This window comes from Eretmochelys imbricata, chromosome 11 (genome assembly GCF_965152235.1).
Source record: "Eretmochelys imbricata isolate rEreImb1 chromosome 11, rEreImb1.hap1, whole genome shotgun sequence".
NCBI lineage: Eukaryota > Metazoa > Chordata > Testudines > Cheloniidae > Eretmochelys > Eretmochelys imbricata.
In genome coordinates, this window is record NC_135582.1 from 59,114,603 (window position 1) to 59,141,987 (window position 27,385).

Genomic DNA, 27,385 nt, shown 5'->3' on the forward strand with positions numbered 1-27,385 from the left:
CGACCCCAAATATGGCAATCAGCTAAACCCTGAGCATATGGGCAAGATTCATCAGCCAGATACTACAGAAAATTCTTTCCTGGGTAACTCAGATCCCACCCCATCTAATATCCGATCACAGGCCATTGGGCCTATTTACCATGAATATTTAATTACCAAAACCATATTATCCCATCATACCATCTCCTCCATAAACTTATCGAGTTTAATCTTAAAGCCAGATAGATCTTTTGCCCCCACTGCTTCCCCCTTGGAAGGCTATTCCAAAACTTCACTCCTCTGATGGTTAGAAACCTTCGTCTAATTTCTAGTCTAAATTTCCTGGTGGCCAGTTTATATCCATTTGTTCTTGTGTCCACATTGGTACTGAACTTAAATAATTCCTCTCCCTCTCCAGTATTTATCCCTCTGATATATTTATAGAGAGCAATCATATTGACTACTGCTGCTTTAGAAAGACTGGTTCATCTTCCTCCACTGGTCCTGTACTCCTTGCAGTGGTGGGTGCGTTCAGAAAATGTTTGCCAAGGCATTCCCTTTATGTGGCCCTCACCAACCAAGCTGATTGTTACCAACGCCTCCCTGATGGGTTGGAGGGTGCACCTGGGATCGCTGAAAGTATATGGGCTGTGGTCGGAGTAGATGGCCTCACTAAATAGCAACGTGCTGAAACTTTGGGCCATCTATAATGCATGTCACACTTTCCAGGACCATATCAGAGACTGGGTATGTCTACACTACGAAATTAGGTCGAATTTATAGAAGTCGGTTTTTTAGAAATCGGTTTTATATATTCGAGTGTGTGTGTCCCCACAGAAAATGCTCTAAGTGCATTAACTCGGCGGAGTGTTTCCACAGTACCAAGGCAAGCGTCGACTTCCGGAGCGTTGCACTGTGGGTAGCTATCCCACAGTTTCCACAGTCTCTGCTGCCCATTGGAATTCTGGGTTGAGATCCCAATGCCTGATGGGGCTAAAACATTGTCACGGGTGGTTCTGGGTACATATCGTCAGGCCCCCATTCCCTCCCTCTCTCCGTGAAAGCAGCAGCAGACAATCGTTTCGCGCCTTTTTTCTTGAGTTACCTGTGCAGACGCCATACCACGGCAAGCATGGAGCCCGCTCAGGCAACCGTCACCATATGTCTCCTGGGTGCTGGCAGACGTGGTACTGCATTGCTACACAGCAGCAGCAACCCCTTGCCTTGTGGCAGTAGATGGTACAGTAGGACTGGTAGCCATCATTGTCATGTCCGAGGTGCTCCTGGCCACATTGGCCAGGAGCGCCTGGGCAGACATGGGCACAGGTACTAAATTTGGAGTGACTTGACCAGGTCATTCTCTTTAGTCCTGCAGTCAGTCCTATTGAACCATCTTATGGTGAGCAGGCAGGAGATACGGATTGCTAGCAGTCGTACTGTACCATCTTCTGCCAGGCAGGCAAGAGATGAGGATGGCTAACAGTCCTACTGCACCATCTTCTGCCGAGCAGCCATGAGATGTGGATGGCTTGCAGTCCTTCTGCACCGTCTGCTGCCAGCCAAAGATGTAAAAGATAGATGGAGTGGATCAAAACAAGAAATAGACCAGATTTGTTTTGTACTCATTTGCTTCCCCTCCTCCCCCGTCTAGGGGACTCATTCCTCTAGGTCACACTGCAGTCACTCACAGAGAAGGTGCAGCGAGGTAAATCTAGCCATGTATCAATCAGAGGCCAGACCAACCTGCTTGTTCCAATAAGAACAATTACTTAGGTGCACCATTTCTTATTGGAACCCTCCGTGAAGTCCTGCCTGAAATACTCATTGATGTAAAGCCACCCCCTTTGTTGATTTTAATTCCCTGTAAGCCAACCCTAAGCCATGTCGTCAGTCACCCCTCCCTCCATCAGAGCAACGGCAGACAATCGTTCCGCGCCTTTTTTCTGTGCGGACGCCATACCAAGGCAAGCATGGAGGCCGCTCAGCTCACTTTGGCAATTAGGAGCACATTAAACACCACATGCTTTATCCAGCAGTATATGCAACACCAGAACCTGGCAGAGTGATACCAGGCGAGGAGGCGATGTCAGCACGGTCACGTGAGTGATCAGGACATGGACACAGATTTCTCTGAAAGCATGGGCCCTGCCAATGCATGCATCATGGTGCTAATGGGGCAGGTTCGTGCTGTGGAACGCCGATTCTGGGCTTGGGAAACAAGCACAGACTGGTGGAACCGCATAGTGTTGCAGGTCTGGGACAATTCCCAGTGGCTGCGAAACTTTCGCATGCGTAAGGGCACTTTCATGGAACTTTGTGACTTGCTTTCCCCTACCCTGAAGCGCATGAATACCAAGATGAGAAGCAAGTGGCGATAGCCCTGTGGAAGCTTGCAATGCCAGACAGCTGTCGGTCAGTTGGGAATCAATTTGGAGTGGGCAAATCTACTGTGGGGGCTGCTGTGATGCAAGTAGGCCACGCAATCAAAGATCTGCTGATATCAAGGGTAGTGACCCTGGGAAATGTGCAGGTCATAGTGGATGGCTTTGCTGCAATGGGATTCCCTAACTGTGGTGGGGCCATAGACGGAACCCATATCCTATCTTGGCACCTGAGCACCAAGCCGCCGAGTACATAAACCGCAAGGGGTACTTTTCAATAGCGCTGCAAGCTCTGGTGGATCACAAGGGATGTTTCACCAACATCAACGTGGGATGGCCGGGAAAGGTACATGACGCTCGCATCTTCAGGAACTCTGGTCTGTTTCAAAAGCTGCAGGAAGGGACTTTATTCCCAGATCAGAAAATAACTGTTGGGGATGTTGAAATGCCTATATGTATCCTTGGGGACCCAGCCTACCCCTTAATGCCATGGCTCATGAAGCCGTACACAGGCAGCCTGGATAGTAGTCAGGAGCTGTTCAACTACAGGCTGAGCAAGTGCAGAATGGTGCTAGAATGTGCATTTGGACGTTTAAAGGCACGCTGATGCAGTTTACTGACTCGCTTAGACCTCAGTGAAACCAATATTCCCGCTGTTCTAACTGCTTGCTGTGCCCTCCACAATATCTGTGAGAGTAAGGGGGAGACGTTTATAGCTGGGTGGGAGGTAGAGGCAAATCGTCTGGCTGCTGGTTATGCGCAGCCAGACACCAGGGCGGTTAGAAGAGCACAGGAGGGTGCGGTACGCATCAGAGAAGCTTTGAAAACCAGTTTCATGACTGGCCAGGCTACGGTGTGAAAGTTCTGTTTGTTTCTTCTTGATGAAACCCCCCGCCCCTTGGTTCACTCTACTTCCCTGTAAGCTAACCACCCTCCCTTCGATCACCGCTTGCAGAGGCAATAAAGTCATTGTTGCTTCACATTCGTGCATTCTTTATTCATTCATCACACAAATAGGGGGATGACTACCAAGGTAGCCCAGGAGGGGTGGTGGAGGAGGGAAGGAAAATGCCACACAGCACTTTAAAAGTTTACAACTTTAAAATTTATTGAATGTTAGCCTTCTGTTTTTTGGGCAATCCTCTGTGGTGGAGTGGCTGGTTGGCCGGAGGCCTCCCCCACCGCGTTCTTGGGCGTCTGGGTGTGGAGGCTATGGTACTTGGGGAGGAGGGCGGTTGGTTACACAGGGGCTGTAGTGGCAGTCTGTGCTCCAGCTGCCTTTGCTGCAGCTCAACCATACACTGGAGCATACTGGTTTGATCCTTCAGCAGCCTCAGCATTGAATCCTGCCTCCTCTCATCACACTGCCGCCACATTTGAGCTTCAGCCCTGTCTTCAGCCCGCCACTTACTCTCTTCAGCCCACCACCTCTCCTCCCGGTCATTTTGTGCTTTCCTGCACTCTGACATTATTTGCCTCCATGCATTCATCTGTGCTCTGTCAGTGCGGGAGGACAGCATGAGCTCGGAGAACATTTCATCACCAGTGTGTTTTTTTTTTCTTTCTAATCTTCACTAGCCTCTGGGAAGGAGAAGATCCTGTGATCATTGAAACACATGCAGCTGGTGGAGAAAAAAAAAGGGACAGCGGTATTTAAAAAGACACATTTTATAAAACAGTGGCTACGCTCTTTCAGGGTAAACCTTGCTGTTAACATTACATACATGTACTTTCGTTACAAGGTCGCATTTTGCCTCCCCCCACCGCGTGGCTACCCCCTCAACCCTCCCCTCTCCCCGTGGCTAACAGCAGGGAACATTTCTGTTCAGCCACAGGCAAACAGCCCAGCAGGAACGGGCACCTCTGAGTGTCCCCTGAAGAAAAGCACCCTATTTCAACTAGGTGACCATGAACGATATCTCACTCTCCTGAGGATAACACAGAGAGATAAAGAACGGATGTTGTTTGAACGCCAGCAAACATACACTGCAATGCTTTGTTGTACAATGATTCCCGAGTACGTGTTATTGGTCTGGAGTGGTAAAGTGTCCTACCATGGAGGATGCAATAAGGCTGCCCTCCCCAGAAACCTTTTGCAAAGGCTTTGGGAGTACATCCAGGAGAGCCACGAATGCCAGGGCAAATTAATCCTTTCACATGCTTGCTTTTAAACCATGTATATTATTTTAAAAGGTACACTCACCAGAGGTCCCTTCTCTGCCTGCCGGGTCCAGGAGGCAGCCTTGGGTGGGTTCAGGGGGTACTGGCTCCAGGTCCAGGGTGAGAAACAGTTCCTGGCTGTCGGGAAAACCGGTTTCTCCGCTTGCTTGCTGTGAGCTATCTACAAGCTCATCATCATCATCTTCTTCTTCTTCTTCTTCATCCCCAAAACCTGCTTCCATATTGCCTCCATCTCCATTGAAGGAGTCAAACAACACGGCTGGGGTAGTGGTGGCTGAACCCCCTAAAATGGCATGCAGCTCATCATAGAAGCGGCATGTTTGGGGCTCTGACCCGGAGAGGCCGTTCGCCTCTCTGGTTTTCTGGTAGGCTTGCCTCAGCTCCTTAAGTTTCACACGGCACTGCTTCGGGTCCCTGTTATGGCCTCTGTCCTTCACGCCCTGGGAGATTTTGACAAAGGTTTTGGCATTTCGAAAACTGGAACGGAGTTCTGATAGCACGGATTCCTCTCCCCATACAGCGATCAGATCCCTTACCTCTCGTTCAGTCCATGCTGGAGCTCTTTTGCGATTCTGGGACTCCATCATGGTCACCTCTGCTGATGAGCTCTGCATGATCACCTCTGCTTATGAGCTCTGAGTGGTCACCTGCAGCTTGCCACGCTGGCCAAACAGGAAGTGAGATTCAAAAGTTTGCGGTTCTTTTCCTGTCTACCTGGCCAGTGCATCTGAGTTGAGAGCGCTGTCCAGAGCGGTTACAGTGGAGCACTCTGGGATAGCTCCTGGAGGCCAATACCGTCAAATTGTGTCCACAGTACCCCAAATTCGACCGGCAAGGCCGATTTAAGCGCTAATCCACTTGTCAGGGGTGGAGAAAGGAAATCGATTTTAAGAGCCCTTTAAGTCGAAATAAAGGGCTTCATCGTGTGGACGGGTGCAGGTTTACATCGATTTAACGCTGCTAAATTCAACCTAAAGTCCTAGTGTAGACCAGGGCTCAGTGTGTTCCATGACCCACCCTCCGTCCATCTGCATCAGAATCTCATTTTGGGGTGTTCAGTGCAAAGAAACTGAGGGAGGATCAGGGTGGCACTGCCTTGGGTAGCCAGGTGGGGCTATGGCCACAAGGCACTGATGACACCCCTCTACAGGTACTGCTAGGCAAATTTCTCCAGCTCCAGTGCACTGGGCACATGCACACCTAACTGGAATATACATCTGCAGCTCATCTCAAAGAATCACAATTACGGTATGTAACCATTTCTTGTTCTATGAAGAAATGTATTTTAAAGCATTACTCAGTAGACAGCAGTAGAGTCTGGTCCCTGTGAAATCAGTGACCAAACTCCTATTGACATCAGTGAGACTAGGATTTTCCCCTTACTGATCTGAGCTGTTAAGTAGTTTTGTGTTTGTTTATTGGTTTACTTTTAGAGCTCTGCAATTCAGCTTGAAGAGCCTGATCCTGGTCTCCTCATTTAGACAAAATGCCTATTGGCGTTCATCTGAGTAAGGATTCTCAGGATTAGGCAGTGTGCCTGTATTCACACTGTAAAATAAGAGCAATATTACAGCTGCTCTCTATTCTGTAGCATGAACAGTCAATCTTTTCCATGCAGCTGGCCAGCTTGGTGGATGCTCTGTATTCAGAGGTAGATCTGTCTTGTACCTCTAGATAAAGAGTATCAATGTTTGCCCAAAAATTAGCAAAGTGTATTTTCCAGAGCTATTGTTCAGCTTCTGCTCCTCTAAAAGAACCAGATTCTGCTCTCATTTCTGTCAGTGTGAATCTGGAGTAACTCCATTATCTTATGCAGAACTATACCAGGTTTGCACTAGTAGCACTTAGATGAGAATCTGGCCCTGTTTGTTTATTTCTTTTATGTATTAGTAGTTGTGGGAGCCTAAACATTTTTATTATGGGTTTTGGTAAGTAGTCAGCCTGTATAAAATCTAAGCAATTCACTTTTATAGGTATTAGTGGCTTCGGCTTTAGATGTCCACTCCAGTAAGATCATGTGCCACACAAAACACGTTGGTGGAGCGTTTGGAGGGAAGGTTACAAAGCCAGCAATTTTTGCTGTAGTTGCAGCAGTGGCAGCAAACAAGTAAGCGTTATGGGTTTTTTCAGTGATTTTACTGAAACAAATTAAAATTACTAGAAAGAATTGTAAGGGAACCTCTGACACGAACATTGATGACGTGATCAGCCTGAACACACTTCCCTTTGCCTTGCCATGTCTTTGATAAGGAATCTTGGATAAAGACCTGAATAGTCTCAGTGCAGCTGGCAGTGCAACTCCCCCTTTGGCAGAAGGCCTGTACCGACTTCTCCATGCAGTGGCTCTCATGGAGATTCGCCTCAGGTGGAGTTCCCCATACAAAGCCCATTAATTCAGGGGCTGCTCAGGGAGGGTAGTGTGAATTTTACCTTAGATATTTGATGCAACTCCCTTGTACCCTGGATTTAGTTCTTATTGACCAGCTTCAGGGGTTCTGCTCCTCAAGGCAACTACCAAATGTCCATCTCTACCAGCTTGTAGTCACCAGCAGAAATATGTACACAACATTTTGTCACAGGCAACTACCCATTCTATCTATATAGTACAGCCACACATGGATCAACTGGGCATTTATGCAACTAGAAAAGTTAGATGGACATAACCAGCTAGGACTAGTTACATCATAATCCAGATTTGCTATGGTATAAAGTAAGGCAGTATTTGGACATGGTGCAATTTGCTGGCATCCATTTGTTGTTGAGTGAGCCCCCTCTATTTGTAACGGTATTCTTGCTGCCACTCCTCAAAACACACTAATATATTTATGACTGGGCATGTATTTTGCCTTCCCAAGAATGTAGTATCCATCTTTGTAGGTGTATTTCATTATCAATAATAATAATTACAGCTTCCCCTCCAAAAGTGCTGCATTGAACATAGGGAGCCCACCAAAGGAAACAAGACCACAATAACCCTGTCACTGTTGGTTTTGCGCCACACCTATTGTGCCAGGATAATGTGCTTCACAGTTCATTATGCTACAGTTGCCCACTGAATCTCCATTCAAATCAGTAGACCACACCTGGTCTATCCAGCAGCACAGCAGGTATGGCTTAGCTGGACGTGGCTGAAAGTTCAGCTGTAGTCAAGTTGTTAAACAAGCACTGTGTATCTTATTCCGCGGGGTCTGTAGTGGGGGTTGAAGATTAAAGAGAGCTTGGACATTCTTTAGCACAGTAATGTTGGGGCATAATAGGATAAAGTTTCGGGTTTTTTCTTGTTCATTCAAGAGTTAAGAAATTTGCTGATGTTTATGGACCAAATCTCTCACCTGTTCCCCCAGACCAAGCCTGAGTAGCAGGGCTCAGCACAAGGGGGCTCCACAGAGAAGAAAAAGGAGGGAATCCATCCCCACTACATCACAGAGCACGAGGGTCAGTAGCTGACTGATTTGTACAGGGTTGGATCCCATAGCCTCATGCCATGGCCTGCCACTGCTCCTCCTCCCAAACCTTACTTTGTAGGGATGGAGAGTACCTCGAAGGAGCTGGACTCTACTGCTCACAGGCCGTAAAAGGGTGAAGTCAGGACACTAAACAGAGGCAGGTGACCAGATGTTCCCCCATATTTTCTTCTATGAACAAAAGTTAAAATCTTCCTTTCCTTTCCTGGATGAGCCTAAAATATACCCACACAGTAGTGGACAGTTTGCATTTCATGGCAATAAATGGTTAATATGAGGTTAATGAGCTCTTGAGAAGCATAGTGGGCCAGTTCATCTCTGGCCTCAGTAAGGTCACACTGGGAAGAATTTGGCCCAATAACTCGATCTTCCTGGTAACTGGCACTGATAGGGCTGATAAAAGTGAGTCTTTTGTGTCTGGTTTAGGACTGGGCGTCCAATCCGCTTCATCCTGGAGCGAGATGAGGATATGCTAATCACTGGAGGCCGACACCCTTTCTATGGAAAATATAAAGTAAGTGGGAGAAGGAAATAGCTCACTGAAATATCTAGCACAAGATCCTCAGGTGGTGTAAATTGGCATAGCTTCACTGAATCTGATGGAACTACAGCAATTGACACCAGTTGAGCATCTGGCCCTTCATTGATTTAGATTTGGGTTTTTAATTTGATCTCTCTTAAATATTATTTCTGTAAACTAGCTATAAAATCAGTGGGTACAAAAATGATTCAAAGAAGAGGAATGAATATCGAGCAAGAATAGACTTGAATGAGCTGAATATTTCTCAGAGGGCTTTCTGCAAAATATATGCACCGTTTGCTTGTCTTATTAACTGTAGCATTATGTTTATATTTATATTGCAGTAGTGTCCAAAGGATCCAGTCAGGATAGGGGGCCCACTGTAGTCTGTGCTGTATAAACAAATGAAGAAACGTTCCCTCTTCCCCCAGGAGCTTGCAATCTAAATAGAAAGAGAGGCAAATGCTGGAAGAAATGAATGCAATGTACAAGCAAAATAATCAGGGCAGTGTCTGGTCAATGTCATGTTAGTTCCTCGTGTTTCTTTTTGGTTTGTTTAAAAGATACTCCTTAGCCATGACCTTTTAACTATAAAACATGATAGTAGGAAAGAGTTGAGGACCAGTTCTGCAATCTTGGTGCACACCAAACTCCTGCTGACTCCACGGGGCACTGGGAACACAGAGACAAGCCCATAAAAATGAATCCACATAATAACGTCTTTGTGTCAAGAAAATTGTGCAGGTAAAATCTACCTGTCTCACCTGTTCAGAGATTTTTGAATAAGAAGAAAAAAAAAAAAGCTCAAGTGTTTCAGTGGATTGATACTCTCTCTCATTAAAGAGAATATGGACCCAGTCCTCCTGTCCTTGTACAGTCAAAGTTTCCATTAAGTCAGTGGGACCTTTGTCTGAGTAAGGACTGCAGGATCAGGGCCCATGTGGAGGATTCTAACTTGAGAGAACTACCATTGCTCCAAAGGCAATTTCCTTTCTTAGGTCCTCACTCTTCAGAGTAGAGAGTCTCTAATAGGGTGTTCTTGCTGCCACTCCCCAAAGCATACTAAAATGTTTATGATTGGGCCTGTGTTCTGCCTTCCCAAGAATGTAGTATCCATCTTTGTAAGTGTATTTCATTATCAATAATAATTATTACAGCTTCCCCTCCAAAACCTATGGTTCCCAGGAGGTTAAAACAATTATATTGAACAGGAACATTATAAATGAGCACTGCAACAGGCTACATCTATAATGTGAGCTTGGGGTGTGATTCCCAGCTCAGGAATCACACTGGCTTTCAAAGAGTATAAATAGTAGTGTAGCCACGGGCAGCTGCACTGGCAAGTACATGCTGACAGCATTCAGGCAGGTTTGTGCTCGGCATGGCCAAGCTGCGCTGCCACTGTGCCTACGCTACTATTTACACTCACACTCGCTGTCATTAAGCTAGCACAAGTGTCTGCACACGCCCCTAGCTCGTAATGTAGCCATAGGCCTCTCAGGATATCTAAACCCACCACCCACAATTTTCATCAGGCTGTCACAGTAGAAAAAGGCAGCTGGCAAAGGGCAAATAACTGTAATCAATTAAATAGCTCCCTGTGCAGCAGACTAGTGCATGATCAAGAAAAACATAGATCTAGATATGTGCTGAGTAATAAAGAGCTTTGACCATGAGTCAAAATTTTCCCCTTTGGCCAGCATCTTCCTATGAAGGTCAGGATTGGTTTTCAAACAGATGGAAATCTATGCTTTTATTCATTGGGCCTGAGAGAGAGCGTGAGAATGACTCTGTAGTCTGGTGGTCTGGTCACTCCCTCACCTGGGAAAGGGAACCGTCAGTTTCCCGGCCCTGCTCCAATGACTATTTAACTATTTGTACAAAGTGGAACAACTTCAGCAGGAGAGATTGAGAGCCCCACCCAAGAATACCCCATACCCCAGTGGCTATGAGCAGTCACCTGCAATGTGGGAGACCAGGCTAAAGTCCCTGCTCCAAATGTGAAGACTTTAGCCTGGTCTCCCACATACCAGGTGAGTACTCTAACTACTATGTATAAGGGGAACCAGTGTTTCTCCTCAGTTTTGTGAATGATGCCTACATCCCCTTGCAAATCTAACCCAAAAGTTTATTATTTTGGCCTAAACTATATGGCAAATTTGTATAGAATTCACAGATTGTTTCTGACAACCTGAAACTGCATTTTTCAGCAAATACACTACATGTCTGAAATGTTTTGCCAAGTTCTAGTTCAAAAGTCTGAGCATCGTGTTTAACTTGTATGCAGGTTGGTTTAGTTACAAAGTGCAGGTGTCATAAATGACCAAAAAGACCACTAATGTGTTGGTTACAATGTTACAGGTAGGATTTACAAATGATGGTAGAATCACAGCTGCAGATATTGAGTCCTACATTAATGCTGGATGTACTCTAGATGAGTCTGAACTGGTAAGTTCTTCTAATCTGGTGGTAACTTCACTGGCCACAAAACAGAAGGAAAATGTCCTGAACAGACTTATTTATGATAAGAGTCTACTCTTATTAAGTACGACTTTCTGATTGCAGCAGAAATGTATCTGTGGCATGGATTTTTGTTTCAGGAACCCACCAAGGCCTCTGTCTCCTATCAAGTTTAAAGAACATAGGAAGTACAATTTGTGATTATAGTGAAACCTGCCCAAGACCTCATGCCTGTGTAACGAGGCTGATTCTGGCTGGACCCAACTGAGAGTGCCAATTCAGGACAAATTGCTTAAAGCAGGGCAGTTACAGCCCAAGGCTGGGGTTTCTGTGCACACCAAGGCAAACCAAACCAGCCAAACAGAGAAGACTTTGGTTTTACCCCACTGGCTAACCACAAGTCACACAGGCAATTCCCTTAGACACTCCAGTTTCCCAGTATCACCACCAGTGACACTTGTTATGGGGACAAATGGTTATGAAAACCAATACCCCAGTAAAAGAAAAAAGGTTCTCTTGATCCCAAAGGACCAAGCCCCAGACCCAGGTCAATATACAAATCAGATCTTACCCACAAATCACGCTGTTGCCAATCCTTTAGAATCTAAAATCTAAAGGTTTATTCATAAAAGGAAAGAAATATAGATGAGAGTTAGAATTGGTTAAATGGAATCAATTACATACAGTAATGGCAAAGTTCTTGGTTCAGGCTTGCAGCAGTGATAGAATAAACTGCAGGTTCAAATCAAGTCTCTGTTGAACATCCACATCTTGGATGGGTCTTTCAGTCCTTGGTTCAAAGCTTCAGTGTAGCCAAGTTCCTCCAGAGGTATGAAGCAGGATTGAAGACAAGATGGAGGAGCTGCAGCAGCTTTTTATATTCTCTTGCCATGCGGTCTTTCTTTCTTTGTTCCAAAGACAAGCTGTCCATCACATGGCATGGAAAAACCTCAGAGTTCTGTCCATAGGCATGTCCCTGCATACCTTGCTGTGTCCCAAGGCGTGTCTGCCTTCTCTCAATGGGTCAGTTGTATGGCTGATGGTCCTTAATGGGCCATCAAGCAGGCTAGGCAGAGCTGACACCAACTTGTCTGGGGTGTCACCCAGAAGCATAGTATAAGTTTTTGAAATACAGACAGTATAGAGCCAATATTCATAACTTCAACTATAAAAATTATACACATATACAGATAATATAATCATAACCAGCAAACCATAACCTTGTCTTAGACACCTCATTTGGCCCCCTTTATAAGATTTGGTGCCACTACAGGACCTTGGTTGCAACAATGATCTGTATGGTCCCAGTTCAAGTCAATAACGTCACAGCCTGTTACGTAACTTCCTAGCTGTTTAAACCACCCTACAGTCTGTGCTGATTCTTTCCTCACTCACACTTGTTTTACACTAATGTAACTCCACTGACTTCAAGAGAGGTAGTCTTGATTTACTGTAAGCAGCAGCAGAATAATCAGACCCCCTGAATATAACTCTGCTCCACCTTTAAGCAACTAAATTTTGTCAGTCCCTTGTGTGGTTTCCTAACACAGGTTTCACTGTAATTGTAAAGGCAAAGAAACCACTTTAACAGAGATAATCTCTCCTACTACAGGTAATTGAGTATGTTGTGCTAAAAACGGATAATGCTTACAAGATCCCTAACCTCCGAGTCCGGGGACGCGCCTGCAAGACGAACTTGCCATCAAACACAGCGTTCCGAGGATTTGGCTTTCCACAATCGGGTTTGTTTACAGAATCCTGGATAGCGACGGTGGCAACCCAAACTGGCTTGCCACATGAGAAGGTAAATGAACTGAGTTTAACAAATAAAATGAGACATAACAGGGGTCTGCTTCTACTCCTGCTCCCAAGTCAAAGGCAAAACTCCTATGGCAAAAGTATGGTGAGCCAGACCTTCACAAGCTCTTTCTATTGAAGTAGTTCATATTGTGCCAGATCCCACCATCTTTCCTTGTGCTAAATAGTACCTTTACTGATATCAGTGGGACTGTTCAGGGAGTAATACACTATACAGTGACAAGAAGAAAAGGAGTACATGCATCCGATGAAGTGAGCTGTAGCTCACAAAAGCTTATGCTCAAATAAATTTGTTAGTCTCTAAGGTGCCATAAGTACTCCTTTTCTTTTTGCGAATACAGACTAACGCGGCTGCTACTCTGAAACCTATACAGTGACAGAATCTGTCAATGGAAGTTTATTTCTTCAATTTGAAGTCTCCACCCGCTGTGGTCAGCTCCAATCACTATAATAGAGTCTCTGCCTTCTCCATCCAGTCAGGTGTCTCTAGTTGCCTATCTGACATCTTCTCCTGAACATCTGGCTGTTGCCTGAAACTCCAGCTGTGCTTCTCATCATTCCTACTAACCCTCCTCCCCCATCTCCATTCTTTGTCTTCATCAACAACTCCAATCACCCGGTCCTGTAATCTTAGTATCAAACTGATTCTTCTTTTAACTTGTCCCCTCATATCTAGACTCTCACTAATTCCCTTTCCTTCTCTTTCTTTGATATCACTAATATCTACCCTTTCCTCCTAGTACCCACTAATAAAGTCATTGTCCATGCCCTGGTCACCTCTTGCCTTGATTAACATGTCCCCATCCTGTCTGGCCTGCACCCCGCCTCTAGTCTGTGGAATGTATGGCTGATAAAGTAATTTTCCTTTCCCAGGACTCCAACAATGTTGCCTTCTTCTTCAAGTGTTGTCCCTGTGAGTGCTCCACTTCAGGTGTCGGTGCGTCCTGGCACTGTTGGATCGGAGATTTTTGGTAGCAGCTCTTGGTCAGGACATGTGTGCACAGTAGCTGTCTCGTGGCAGCGTTGGAGTCTCATCTAGCACGAGCACAGCCCAAGCCCTTTCGGTTCCTTCTCAACCATCCTCAAATGCAGACAGAGCTCGGGGCAGTGCAGCAGCTTCTTCCTCTGTAGACAGAAAAAAGAAAAATATTAGTTAGATATTTTAGATAAGTTAGCTATAGTTCGGAGTTAGTAGTTAACTTGTTAAAAAAAATTATATTTTTATCCTCCTGCTCCTTTTGGAGCACTCCCTCAGACATGCTGGTCCCCAGGCTTTAAAAGATGCGGCTCCTGCTGAGAAGAGATGCCAAGATCTGACGAAAAGAAAAAAAGTACTTGTTGCACCTTAGAGTCTAACCAATTTATTTGAGCATAAGCTTTCGTGAGCTACAGCTCACTTCATCGGATGCATACTCTGGAAAGTACAGAAGATATTTTTATACACACAAACCATGAAAAAATGGGTGTTTACCACTACAAAAGGTTTTCTCTCCCCCCACCCCACTCTCCTGTAACACAACCACAGCAATTGTAATGCACAGAGCCTCATGGCTTCTGTCTTCTGGCATCCCAAAAGAACTGCAACTCAAGGTGCCAGGCCTCCCCTTCGACAAAGACAAACTATTCTCATCGAAGACTGATGAGGTGCTGCACTCCATGAAAGACTCACGTGCGACACTCTGCACACTGGGCATTTACACACCACCTGTTAAAAGAAAGCTCTACCAACCTTCCCACTGCTCTAAAGACACACCATTTAGTCACCAGAATGCTAGACCGTACAACAACAGACAGAGAAACAGAACACGATGACACCAACCAGCTTAACCCCAATCAACAGCCACCATTTACTAAGCAACAATTTTGAACAGTTGGTCGAGGGTCTGAGAGACCTTCCCCTCAAGACAGTGCCACTTTGCCCATTTGGCCATTGACTGAGATCTTTTACCAAGCATGGGAGTCCATCACGAAGGACTGCTGGGTCCTAGAGATCATACGATTGGGCTATGCCATCCCCTTTATTTCTTGCCCAACTACCCAACCCACTTCCTGGTCTCTCTTCAGGGACCCTTCTCACGAGCACCTATTAAGGCAAGAAGTACAACATCAACTGCAACTAGGTGCCCTGGAAAGAGCTTCTATTCCCACAATTTTCTGACCCAAAAGAAAAACTGAGGATGGTGATCCATACTAGACCTACAAAAACTCAACAAGTTCCTTTGCTCCCAGAAATTCAAGATGGTCACATTAGGCACGATAATCCCAGTGCCGGAACAGAGGGATTGGTTTTCAGCCCTCGACCTACAAGATACATATTTCCACATTACCATTCACCCAATTCACAGACTATTCCTCCGATTGACAGTAGGACACAAGCACTACCAATGCAGGTTGCTTCCATTTGGACTGTTCGCTGCACCGAGGGTCTTCTCCAAAACCCTTACAGTTGTTGCTGTGCACCTGTGTAAGCAAGGGATCGTGTTTTTCCCATACGTAGACGACTGCCTTCTGAAAGGCCCCAATTGGATAGCAATGACAGAAATCGCCCAACGGACTACTGCCCTCTTCCAAACCCTAGGGCTGCAATTGAACATACAAAAGTCGACATTAATACCCACACAACAACTAGACTTCATTCAGTTCAATGAGCACATCTATTCAGTTCAAGCCAGAGTGTGTCTACCACAGACCAGATTTCTGGGAATAAAAAATCTCATAGAGACAGTTTACACCAGTTCATGAACCACAGCAAGAATCTGTCTACAGCTGTTAGGACACATGGCAGGCACCACATTCGTGGTAAAGTATGCCAGACTACACCTGAGCTGTATCCAAGGTTGGCTGGGTTCAGTATACAAACCCATCAAACACAGCCTGAACAAGACTGTAACACCACCTCCAGAGCATAGGTGATGGAACTAGGGGTGCTCAGGGTGCTGCAGCTCCCCCTGGCTTGAATTGGTTTCCATTATATACTGAGTTTACAGTTTGATTCGGTGCCTCTCAGCACCCCGACTATAAAAATTGTTCCAGCACCCTTGCTCTCGAGGTACTAGAATCCCTTCAGTGGTGAACAAAGCAGGAGAATCTCTGCTCAGGGATCCCCTGTTATCAAGAACCACCCTCAGTTATGATCACAGCACATTCCTCCTTGATAGGTTGGGGCACACACCTTGATCATCATACAATCCAAGGCAGATGGTCACTAGCGGAGACACATTTCCATGTCAACTTACTGGAACTCAGAGAGGTACAGAATGCCTGCCTCCATTTCCTTCCACTCATAAAGAACAAGACTGTAATGGGCATAGGCACCAACTTCTCCCGGCGCCAGTGAGTGCTCGACACCCCCCATCCCGCTCTGACCCCCTCCCAACTCCACCCCTGCCCCACCCCCATTCCAACCCCTTCCCCAAAGTCCCCACCCCCTCCCTGTCCCCATTGGACTCCTTCCCCAAATTCCCGCCCCGGCCCCGCCTCTTCCCCTGAGCGCGCCACATCCCCGCTCCTTCCCCCTCCCTCGCAGCGCTTGCCGCCGTGAAACAGCTGTTTTGCGGTGGCAAGCACTGGGAGGAGAAGTAGGGACATGGCACGCTCAGGGGAGGAGGCGGAGGTGAGCTGGGGCGGGGAGCTTGGCTGCCAGTGGGTGCAGAGCACCCACCAATTTTTCCCCATGGGTGCTCCAGCCCCGGAGCACCCACGGACTCAGCGCCTATGTGTATGGGTGATGACGGACAATATCGCATGCATGTTCTATATCGACTGATGAGGGGGAGCACGATCCCACTCCCGATGTACTGAGGCCATAAAACTATGGAACTAATGTATTCATCACCACATCGACATCTCAGCCTCTTACCTTCCCAGATGTCAAAATACCACAGTGGACACTCTAAGCAGATGGCTCTCACAGGAACATGAATGTGAAATACAGTCCTACAAAATATATTTCAACGATGGGGGTTTCCCACCATCGACCTATTTGCTACATCTCAAAATCACAAATGTCCGTTATTCTGTTCAAGAGCGGGATTAGGACCTCAATCCTTAGGGGACCCTTTTTTCCTCACATGGGACACAGCGCTCCTATATGCATTCCCACCAATCCCTAGTGTCCTACACAAGATACAGAACGACAATGCCAAAATCATACTAATAGCCCCAGCGTGGCCCAGACAGACCTGGTACATGACAGTTTGGGCTCCATGAACTCTCCCATTGAGACCAGATCTCCTCTCATAAGCCGACGGTCAGATTGTCCATCCAAACCTGGAGAAACTCCATCTGAAAGTGTGGCTTCTTCATAGTTCCAACAACACGAATTAACCTGTTCGGAACAAGTCAAATGTGTTATTGAATAGCAGACATACATCCACACGCAATACTTACCTGCAAAAATGGAAAAGATTCTCCATCTGGAGTCAGAACCAACAAATCACTCCCAACACTATACCGCTGTCACTAGTGCTAGAATACCTCTTAGAGCTAAAGAACTCAGGACTATCCACGAGCTCTATTAAAGTACATCTCGCCGCGATCACCACTTTCCATCATAAATTCAATGGATTCTCGGTATTTACACACCTGACCACCAAACGGTTTCTCACTGGCATACAGAATCTCTACCCAGAAGTATGCCAACCCATGCCCACTTGAGACCTAAACCTAGTTCTCAAAGGCCTTACTGGACCACCCTTTGAACCACTGGCCACTTGCAGCACCTCTCAAAGAAGGTGGCATTCTTGGTTGCTAGATGAGTGAGTGAGAGGTGTTCTTATGGCTAATCCACCATATACTATCTTCTTTAAAGACAAGATCACATTGATACCTCACCCCAAATACTTCCCCAAAATTGCTTCACCCTTCCATATCAGCCGACATATTCATCTCCCCACATTCTATCCCAAACCACACGGAAGAACACAGGAGGCCATGTTAAACACTCTAGATGTTTGACGAGCAATAGCATTTTACCTGGATAGAACTAAATTTTTCCACAAATCCCTGAGACTCTTCGTCTTGACAACATGATCCAAGGGCTTTGCTATATCTATGCAGATACTATCTAAGTGGATCTCGAGCTGCATCCGCTTATGTTAACAAACAAATAAGACAGAGCCATTCTACCCAAACCATGGCAGCATCCATTGATTTTTCTGAACAATGTACCCATCTCGGAGATCTGCAGAGAGCTGCTACATGGGCCTCAGAACATACGTTCATTAACCACTACACAATTACACAAGACTCACAAGCTGATGCCATACTGGGTGTAATGGTCCTCTCCTCCACTATACCTACAACTCCAACGTCCCCCCAACTATCGTGGACACTACTCTACGATCACCTGAAGTGGAGCACCCACAGCACTCGAAGAAGAGATGGTTACTCACCTTGTGCAGTAACTGAGGTTCTTTGAGATGTGTCCCCCAGTGTGTGCTCCACTACCCACCCTCCTCCCCTTTACTTTGGAGTTCGATACAAGCACTCTATGGTAGGGAGGGAACTGAAGGGCTCAGGCCACGTGCACGCTAGACAAGACTCCAACGGTACTGCAAGACGGCTACTGTGCATGCACGTCACGACAGGGCACTGCTACCGAAAATCTCCAATCAACAGTGCCGGGATGCACCGACACCTGAAGTGGAGCACCCGCAGGGACACACATCTCGAAGGTGGGTAACCCTCTCTTCTCCCTACCTCTTCCCCCCACTGACTTTCTGCCCTTTACCACATCCCTTGCAAGCTTTTTGGCCTCACCTACAAGGCCCACGCAACCTTACCCTGCCCTGTATTTCTACTCTCATTTCCCTATCCCACTGCCTATGCCCTTCCCAGCTCCCAGGCCTTGCTCCACCCTTTGCTTCCTTTTCCTGCTCTCAGCTTTGTGCTTTCTATAAAGCTGCATCCTACCCCTATCAGAATCTATTTCTCTGCCATGAGACTTCTCTTTCTTCCTTCAACTCCCCTCTTCAAGCAGCCCCTCCTCCTTTTCTCTAATCATTAATAATCCTCTCATCCTCCCCAGGGCTGTTGTCATGTGTTTGGCCTGATACTGCCTTACTTACACTGAGCAGTACTTACACATCTGTGTACTCCCATTGAGACTACTCTGGTACATAAGTACTACTTGATGTGAGTAAGGCTGACAGAATCAGGCATTTCAATTACCAGTTCTTTAGGGCAGGGAATGTGTCATAAAAGTGCTGTGTACACTTTTGGCACTACATAAGTATTTTGTATCAACTTATTCACCTTTTTCAGATCAGGGAGATAAACATGTACAAAGGAGTTAATCTAACTCCCTTTAAAGAAGAGCTCGATGCAACAAACCTTGTGAAATGTTGGAAAGAATGTATGGAGAAGTCTGACTACTACAGCAGGAAAACAGCTGTGGAAGAATTTAATAAGCAAAATTACTGGAAGAAGAAAGGGATTGCCATTATTCCTATGAAGTTTTCAGTTGGATTTAATGCTACACTGTACCATCAGGTAAGCTTTGGAAGTGCTGCCTTAAAGAGGAAAGAGCTCCAGCATTCTTAAAGTATAAGAGGAAACACAGCTGTCAAGGAAAGGGGAAGGAGGAGGGAGAGACACAAACACACCTTGGTATCTAATATGATAGACCCAAGTCTCATCCACAGTTCCTTTCAGAAGGAATGTGCCAGATCTATGTACTTGCTGTCCTCTCTATAGCAACTGCTATAACCACTCAACCACACTCTCCTCTCATAGCCAGGAGTAGAACTGTGGATTCCTGATTCCAGCATTCTACTTCCGTCTAGCAAATGATTGTGTAACTCACTAGCAAAATGTGTATCGTGCTGCTTCTAGTGGCTCGCCCACAATAAGCATAACAACTATGTCTGTAGCTGAAGCAGTAGAGGCTTGTGCTGGGGATCTGAAGGTTCAAACCCTGCTGATGATCTTTGTGGGGTTCCTTATAGCTGCATGTGATATAAATGTTTGATTTTTTGCAGTTTTGCTTTATGTAAATTACATTGTCACAAAATATCCTTTACAATAGGTTTGATATTCTTAAACAATCCCAAAATATTCTAATCTATGAGTTACAGTGCAATGCACAACAAAATCCAGGTGTTTCACATTTCACTCATTTCAGTTGCTTGTGTCACAAGTTGGCAAGTTTGCAGGTTGAGAGCTCTGAGAGAGTTTCAGATAATTCACCCCACAGTGGTTACAGTAAAAGAACATCGAGGCTGTGAGTTACATACACAAAGGGGGAAATTCACCCTTGTGCAGAGGATCAGTACAAGACTAGAAACCATTAAGTTCACCTAAGGTCTCAAAATAAGGCTTAAATAGGATTTAAGTAGTTCCTTGATCTTGTGCTGAGTTTCTGCATGGGGTGAATTTCAACCTACCTTCCACAAGGACCAGCAGCCCACCATCAAACACTGCTTCCTCCTCCTCTGATTGGGAATGAGAGAGAAATGGAGTTTGATGCTAAAAATACTTCACAACAGAAGTGAGATGACTATTCTCTGTTGCCCAGTTTCACAAAGATTAAAAAAAACTGTCAAAAAAATTAAAAAATTAATTGTTGACACGAATGATTGCAGTCCTTGCAGAACTCCAATTAACAATAAACTACTTAGCTAAATGGCTCTTCATCCTAAATTGCTAACTGCAAGAAGCTTGCTGTTGTCAGGCAGCTGGAGGACTCTCTCACCCTCTTAACAACACCCAGATTGCTGTGCCCTCTGGGAAAGAAATCTGATTCCATCCCTGCTCTTGTTGGTACATCCCCTTGTTAAAAAGGTTTATTATGTTAGCGTCAGCCTTAATGAATTAAACAACAATTTTCTGTCCGTTTTTCTTAGGCTGCAGCTCTGGTCCATATCTATACAGACGGGTCTGTGCTGGTGACTCATGGTGGAATTGAACTGGGACAAGGAATTCACACCAAGATGTTGCAGGTTAGACATGAATTAACCATTTGAGTGAAGATGAAAATACGAGAAAGATATTCATGAGATTGCATTAGTAGAGAAGGTGAATGGCACTCAGCAGTTCTGCAGGGAAACCCTACAACAGCCAAGGTCAGGATGGAGGCTCAGGCCGAGGTTTATGTTGCGTGATTGCTTTTGAATTACAGGTAAAGCCAGACTTCAGGAAGGGGTAAGTTCAGAGACTAATGCCCAGATCCATAAAGGTATTTAGGCACCAAATGTACAACACAACAGATGACAAGGACCCAAAATGGGGGGGGGGGAACAAATTATTCATGCAGGAAACTAAAATGATGTGGCTTCAGTGTAAATAGCTATTCCCAGCTGTCTCCACCTCTTATTAAGGCAGTTATATGCATGTCATCAGGGTAGATCTGTAAAAAAAAACCGAAGCTGAATAAGATTCCAGTTCTTGGCATTGTCAAAGTAACCCTGGCCATCCCCTATCAAGTTTAGTTTTGAGTAGACTTAGCAATGCCAGTGCTCTTTTTCTTGAGTCAGCACTATTTGCTCTCAGTGGGACTGGATATAGTTTTGTTTACTTACAGATTGCCAGCCGTGAATTGAAGGTACCATTGTCATATGTACACTTTTGTGAAACAAGCACAATAACTGTGCCTAATGCGATTGTCACAGCAGGATCGATTGGGTCAGACGTCAATGGGAAAGCAGTCCAGGTTACATTTTTTATGAATTATTACTATTTTTATTGCTTCTTTCAAATGACACATATCACTCTGAACGTTTGCACCTTATTCATCGTTGTAGTTTCTGAGCACCACTAGTAAAGCATATTAGTGTCCTCACCTGAGTCTCTCTTGCTTGTTTGTCACATGAGCAGTGTAAGGCAGGGCAAATTACTGAACTAGTACTAGCTCACAACCTTTTTCCTCTCTGCTTTCCTGTGTCAGATCTAAAGATACTTGTGCAGGATTTAGTAAGAGGAATCGACTGGTCCTCGTATCACCATGGATACTTACACATAAGCTGATAAAAGAGTCCAGGGTATATTTCATGTGCATCTGGTGATGTGATTACTGTCAGAATGAAACACCTTTACCTTTTTATGTACTTTGGGCCTGATCCTGGTGACACTACTGTAAATTGACCAAAGCTATTGACATTATATCGGTGTAAAATCAGTAGGAGATCAGAGCCAGGCTCTTTGTCTTCTACTTGGTGATGGCTTCAGGTAAACATGGGTGTGCAAATGGGCTAGTTTCACCAGGACAGACACCAGTGCTGCTCATTGATAAGCACTGCTTTTGTGGCTGGCCAGGTAGCAGAACACAGAAGAGGGGTTTAAGATGTTCGTGAGGAGTAATGGAATGATGGTACTCAGAATGACTCTCTGACACAAATCAAACTCACCTCGAACAGCCTTTGGTCGAAGGCAGCATGGAGCAAAAGTGGGTAGAGGTGGACTGGAGGGATACCTGGCTGGGTATCAGTGCCATATTAAAGGCTATAGTGTTTTGAAATTTCAAAGCAGATGTTGCTGCTGCTGCTGTTGTTGTTGAATTCATCTTCTTTTCTCTGTTCATTGTTTCCCATCTCTCTCCTCTCCAGAATGCTTGTCAGATTCTTCGGAAACGCCTGGAGCCCATCATTAATAAAAACCCCAAAGGGAAATGGGAGGACTGGGTCAGTGCTGCTTTTTACATGACTATAAAAAAACATGGGCTAGGGTGTGGGCTGATCAGTCCTGGGCTACACTGTGGCATCTAGCAACAGCCCTGAGTAGGGAGCAGTGTGGAGCCCACTGCCCCAGGGGGAGCTCAGGAGGGATTGTGCCTCAGGATGGATGGTGCAGCCTGCTCCCCCTGACATGACCGGCAAACTCCTGAGATTGTCCCTGGCCCTTGCATGGGGTGCCCTTGTGCTGTCCTCTCCTATGTATCCAGGTAGGGGCCAGGAATAACCTGGCCTTATATGGGAATGGGATAGGAGTTCAGGAGTGTTGTCTATGTATATAGCAGCATAGATGCATCAGCTGTGCAGTATTCATCAGAAATCAGTCTTGAAATGGGAGGCCATACAGCACTATTCGGAAGGGGATGGTGGTAGCTGTGACTGCATTCCTACATTTAACCCTGTAAAAATCACACTGTTCTATTTAGTGATGACAAAACATTTATTAATGGATGTACTGACGTATAATGACCATTCCCAAAATCTCCAGAACACCATGTCGTCATCATTCTGTCCATTGCAGAATGAAGTCCTCACCAGAGGGCTACAGTCCAAAGCACCTCTCCCCTGGAATAGGTTTGGCTAGTTAGGCCTGCACAGGATACCACTTCATCTCTCCATCCCTGCTGCTGGCTGCCATGGATGCATCTACCTTATTGGTGTCCATTACACCAAGATCAGCTTTCTCCTTCCTCTTCCTGCAGCATTTTCCAGTACATCACTACTGTACCATTGTCATAAACTTCAGGCTGTTCTTTGCCAAAGCTTTCCTTCTAATCCTTTTGTAACTGCCTTCCCATGCAGTGTTAACCACACCTACTTTATCTTCTTGGCAAGTTCCTGAATATCTGTCCCCTCTGACACGAGTACCTAATAAAAACCCACTTCTCTTTAAACTAAGATGCAATTGGTTCTGCATGATTGTTCAGGCTTCTAAATTATTAGTAGCAGAAAATATTTCTAGTGTGGCAGTGCCTAAAGTCCCCCATCAGGATTAGGGCCCCATTGTGCTGGGTGCTGTACAAACCTAGAAAAGAGACGCTCCCTGCCCTGCGGGGCTAACAGGCTGAAGAATGCTCCTCATACATACTTTAGGGGAGGATTTTTACTGGTTTGAAATAGAGTGTATAAGATTACTTATTATGATTTCTTCTGATTTTAATTCATTAATTAACCACTAAACTGAAATTAGTAGGGTTATGGGTTTGTATCAATGTACGTAAACATTTTCTGATTAATGCTGCTGAAAAGCATGAAGATATTTGCTAACTGTGGTAAAGTCCTAGTGAGAGTAGTATGGTCTAGTAAGTAGGGTGAGAACTGAGAATGAGCAGTTCTAAATTCTAATTCTGGCTCTGGTGCTGACTCCCTCTGTCACCACCGGCAAGTCACTAGGCCTGGTCTGTGTTTAGAAATGAACTTATTTAAAATGTTACACCAGCACAACCCCCTAATGCAGATGCAGTGAAACTGATTTAAATTGTGCTAAATGCAGTAACTTCCATTCTCTATCGTTTGGGTTTCTGCTGTCCCATTCTGCATCCTAGTGCTCCTCACTGTTACTTTTCTTTTTAAAACATATTTTTTTATTTCTTTTCTTAAATTTCTATTCACCTTTAATCTAAATGTACCTATTGCAGATTACTGAAGCTTATGAGCAAAGTGTGAGTCTCTCAGCTACTGGCTACTTCAGGTAAGGAATGCTGTTAGTCTTTCTGAAATGACTGGCATCAAGGATCATAGATGTGGACCTTGGGGGTGTGTCAAATGAGGATAAGAGTCTCCCCTCTCACCCTCCCCAATCCTTTCACTCTCCCCCTTTCCTTCTCTATTGAAAGCCAAATCCTGCACCTAGTGCACAGTTCACAGAAACAGGCTGCATGTTGGGCGATGGCAGGGGCCAGGGAAGGATAAGTCTCCTCCCCAGGCCATACTCACTGGCCACTGCTGCATCTCCCGCCCTGTACTAGGTGCTTGGAAGATGGGGCCATGTAGTTTTCCGCACAGTCTCCCACCATGATGGGATATAGAAAACCTACACTGAGATGTGTTCCATGATGCCTAGGAGTCTGGGCCACCTTCTGGCTCTCCATCTCCTTGTGTGCAGCAGAAACACAGCAGTGCTGCAACACTGAGGGCCTTCTTCACCACAGCCTGTGAAAACAGCTGCCTTGGAGCAGGATATTAACCTGGTCTTTTCATATGATTTCCATGACAATCTGCTCCGCAATTGAGGGTGGGGTGGTGGTGGTGGAGATCAAATGCCATTGCTCACTCAGTCTGAAGGATGCTCTTACTCCCACCAGAGGCTATGTGGTAAATATGAACTGGGATACAGGGGAAGGACAGGCTTTCCCATATTTTGTTTTTGGAGCTGCTTGTTCTGAAGTGGAGATTGACTGTCTGACAGGAGATCACAAGGTAAATGGTGCCTTTACGTACACATTGGTTAGATTCCTATATGTCTCCCTCCAGAGCTACACTGGTGTAGTTGCTTTTCCTCTTGCTTTTTTCACTGAGAAGAGAGAAATGACATTCATTTCATGTTCTCAAGAAAGTACCAAGCTAACTCTAAATGGCTGTCATTCTCAATCTCATTTGTTAACATTCTAGAAAGAAGATCTGGTGATAAGTAATGAGACTAAAGATGAGAAAGTCCAATAGAACAGAAGATGATAAAGAACAGTTTAATATAATATAATAAACATAACCACCTTATTTTGTGGCTTTTAAATGAGACCTGATAGTCTGAACCTGCCTACAGGGGCCCACTATGCAACAATATATGCCCAGTTAATTAGTAATGATCCCCTATTTCACATGGTTTTATTGAAGCAATCGAAGGCATTGCCACATAAAGGGGGCAATGCAGGGGGGCACCAGACAAAGAGCAGCTCCCAAAGGCATTGTTTTTGTGGCATATTGAGACAGGCAGAATGGCTTCAGTGATACTGAGGGAAGCACATTCAGGAGCAGCAACTACCATGCCTCTCACAACTCATTGGAAGTGTCTGCCACCATGGGTGGGGCTATGCTTCCCCCACACCTTGTGTTGCTCATGTCCAGATACCTTCTCCCACCAGTTAGCAGTGCAGTGGGAGCAGACACTTGACTATACCTTCTTCAAGTGTAGCACAGCGGCCACTTGTCTGATTTCCTTCTTCAGGCACAATGCCCCTTGCAGCACTTCTAGACTCACAACCTAACACAGGCACTAGGTAACCACCACAATCCAAACCTTGGGCTTCTACCAGGAGAGCAAGCAACAAGTTCATTCTGGGGCTAATGTTCAGCCTGCTCCTTAACTCAGCCCAGGTGCTAATGTTGCGTTTCAGTTGTCATATGCTCATGGGTGTTCACCAAAACCACTTCAAACAGGTCAATCCAAGGCCTTTGAAGCTTGCTTCTGTGCTTCAGAATAAATCTGCAATACTTTGCTGTCAACATGGAATATTATTTTATGGTGTGGGGTTCGCATTCTTTAAAACCTGCTATTTTTATTGCTTGTAAAGTATGTACTCACAACAGTTTATATTTGTTTAACAGAACATCAGAACAGACATCGTCATGGATGCTTGTTTCAGCATAAATCCAGCTGTAGATATAGGACAGGTATGTACCAGTACTTCCATATGCACTCTTGGCTGTAGATGTTAAAGATAGCTTTTTCTTGCGCCGAAAAATACTGTCCATTAAGGGAGCCATTCCAGCATCCACGGAAGTCAAGGGGAGACTATCCATTGGCTCTAACAGGTGCTTGATTGGGCTCGGAATTAGGCAATATTTGCTTTTTGTTGCATGTGTTAATGATAACAAGTTAAGTGGCCTGCTACTGCAACATGTTGAACATTTTCTGAAAGGTGATGAGTGACTACAGGTCCTGTAGACTACTCTGGGAATTGAGGCCTTGCAGAAAGCACTCGGCATATCACAGGATTAGGCCACAAATCCCTCTTGTTGTCTTGTCTTCACCCTACACAGAAAGCAAAAATAATTCCTGAAGGCCAGATCCTGGTCCCATTTAAATCAATTGCAATACACTGTTGACTTCAATGGGACCAAGATTTGGCAATAAGTTTTCAGGTAGTGGTAATACATATCAGAAAAATGATTTTTCTTCTAGTAGGGTGGGTGGGTGGTTGTTAGTTTGTTTTTAATATCCTTCCCATGCCAATGTTGGCACACAGCAGGGAAATCAGTCTCTTCCATTCCTCTCTGTCATTTACTGCTACTTCCATTTGCTCTGGTGTTGAGATGGACTATCTTGCCATCCATACTAAGGGTTCTTCTTAAAGTTTCTTTTGGAAACCCTCATTTCCTCACACCAGTTGGTTTCCACTTGACAGTTAGTGTGGGAGTCCGTGTGTTGGCATCTAGAGTATACGTCCCAGATATGTCCCCTGCTTCCTTCTGATTCTGGTGGAAATGAGCTGCTGGTTGGTGATTTCTCAGATCTCTTCATTGGTGATGATGACTTTCCACCCAATGCCAAGAATCTTTCATAGAGACAAGGTGGGTCAGGTAATAGCTCTTATTGGACCAATTTCTGTTGGTGAGAGAGACAAGCTTTTGAGCTTACACAGAGCTCTTCTTCAGGTCTGGGAAACGAAGGCCATGTCTCCTCTACACAGTTAAGTCAACATAAGGCAGCTTACGTCGACCTACCTGTGGAGGTGTACACACTGCAATGCTCCTCCTGCCAATTTAACTCTCCTGCTACGCCGACATGATAAAACCACCGCAACGAGAAGCATAGCGCTTAGGGCGATACAGTTAGAGTGACGCAGTGTCAGTGTGGACACAGTGTTGCTGACGTCGCCCTAAGTGGCCTCCAGGAGGTGACCGCTCTGGTCACTGTTTTGAACTCTGCTGCCCTGCAACCAGGTTTCATGCAGACATGCATCCCTCCCCTTTAAA

At 45.4% G+C, this 27,385-nt stretch overlaps 1 protein-coding gene across 1 annotated transcript in view; it reads left to right on the forward strand.

Annotated features, from left to right (window-relative positions):
• LOC144271958 (aldehyde oxidase 2-like) overlaps positions 1 to 27,385 on the forward strand; it is a 106,133-nt gene that overhangs the window by 63,527 nt on the left and 15,221 nt on the right. The window contains exons 22-32 of the mRNA XM_077829641.1: positions 6,515 to 6,648; positions 8,432 to 8,519; positions 10,887 to 10,973; positions 12,598 to 12,789; positions 19,068 to 19,295; positions 20,648 to 20,743; positions 21,325 to 21,453; positions 22,346 to 22,420; positions 24,109 to 24,161; positions 24,775 to 24,889; positions 26,015 to 26,080. Of these exons, the coding sequence (XP_077685767.1) occupies positions 6,515 to 6,648; positions 8,432 to 8,519; positions 10,887 to 10,973; positions 12,598 to 12,789; positions 19,068 to 19,295; positions 20,648 to 20,743; positions 21,325 to 21,453; positions 22,346 to 22,420; positions 24,109 to 24,161; positions 24,775 to 24,889; positions 26,015 to 26,080 (1,263 nt within the window). The remainder of the gene's footprint in view (positions 1 to 6,514; positions 6,649 to 8,431; positions 8,520 to 10,886; positions 10,974 to 12,597; positions 12,790 to 19,067; positions 19,296 to 20,647; positions 20,744 to 21,324; positions 21,454 to 22,345; positions 22,421 to 24,108; positions 24,162 to 24,774; positions 24,890 to 26,014; positions 26,081 to 27,385) is intronic.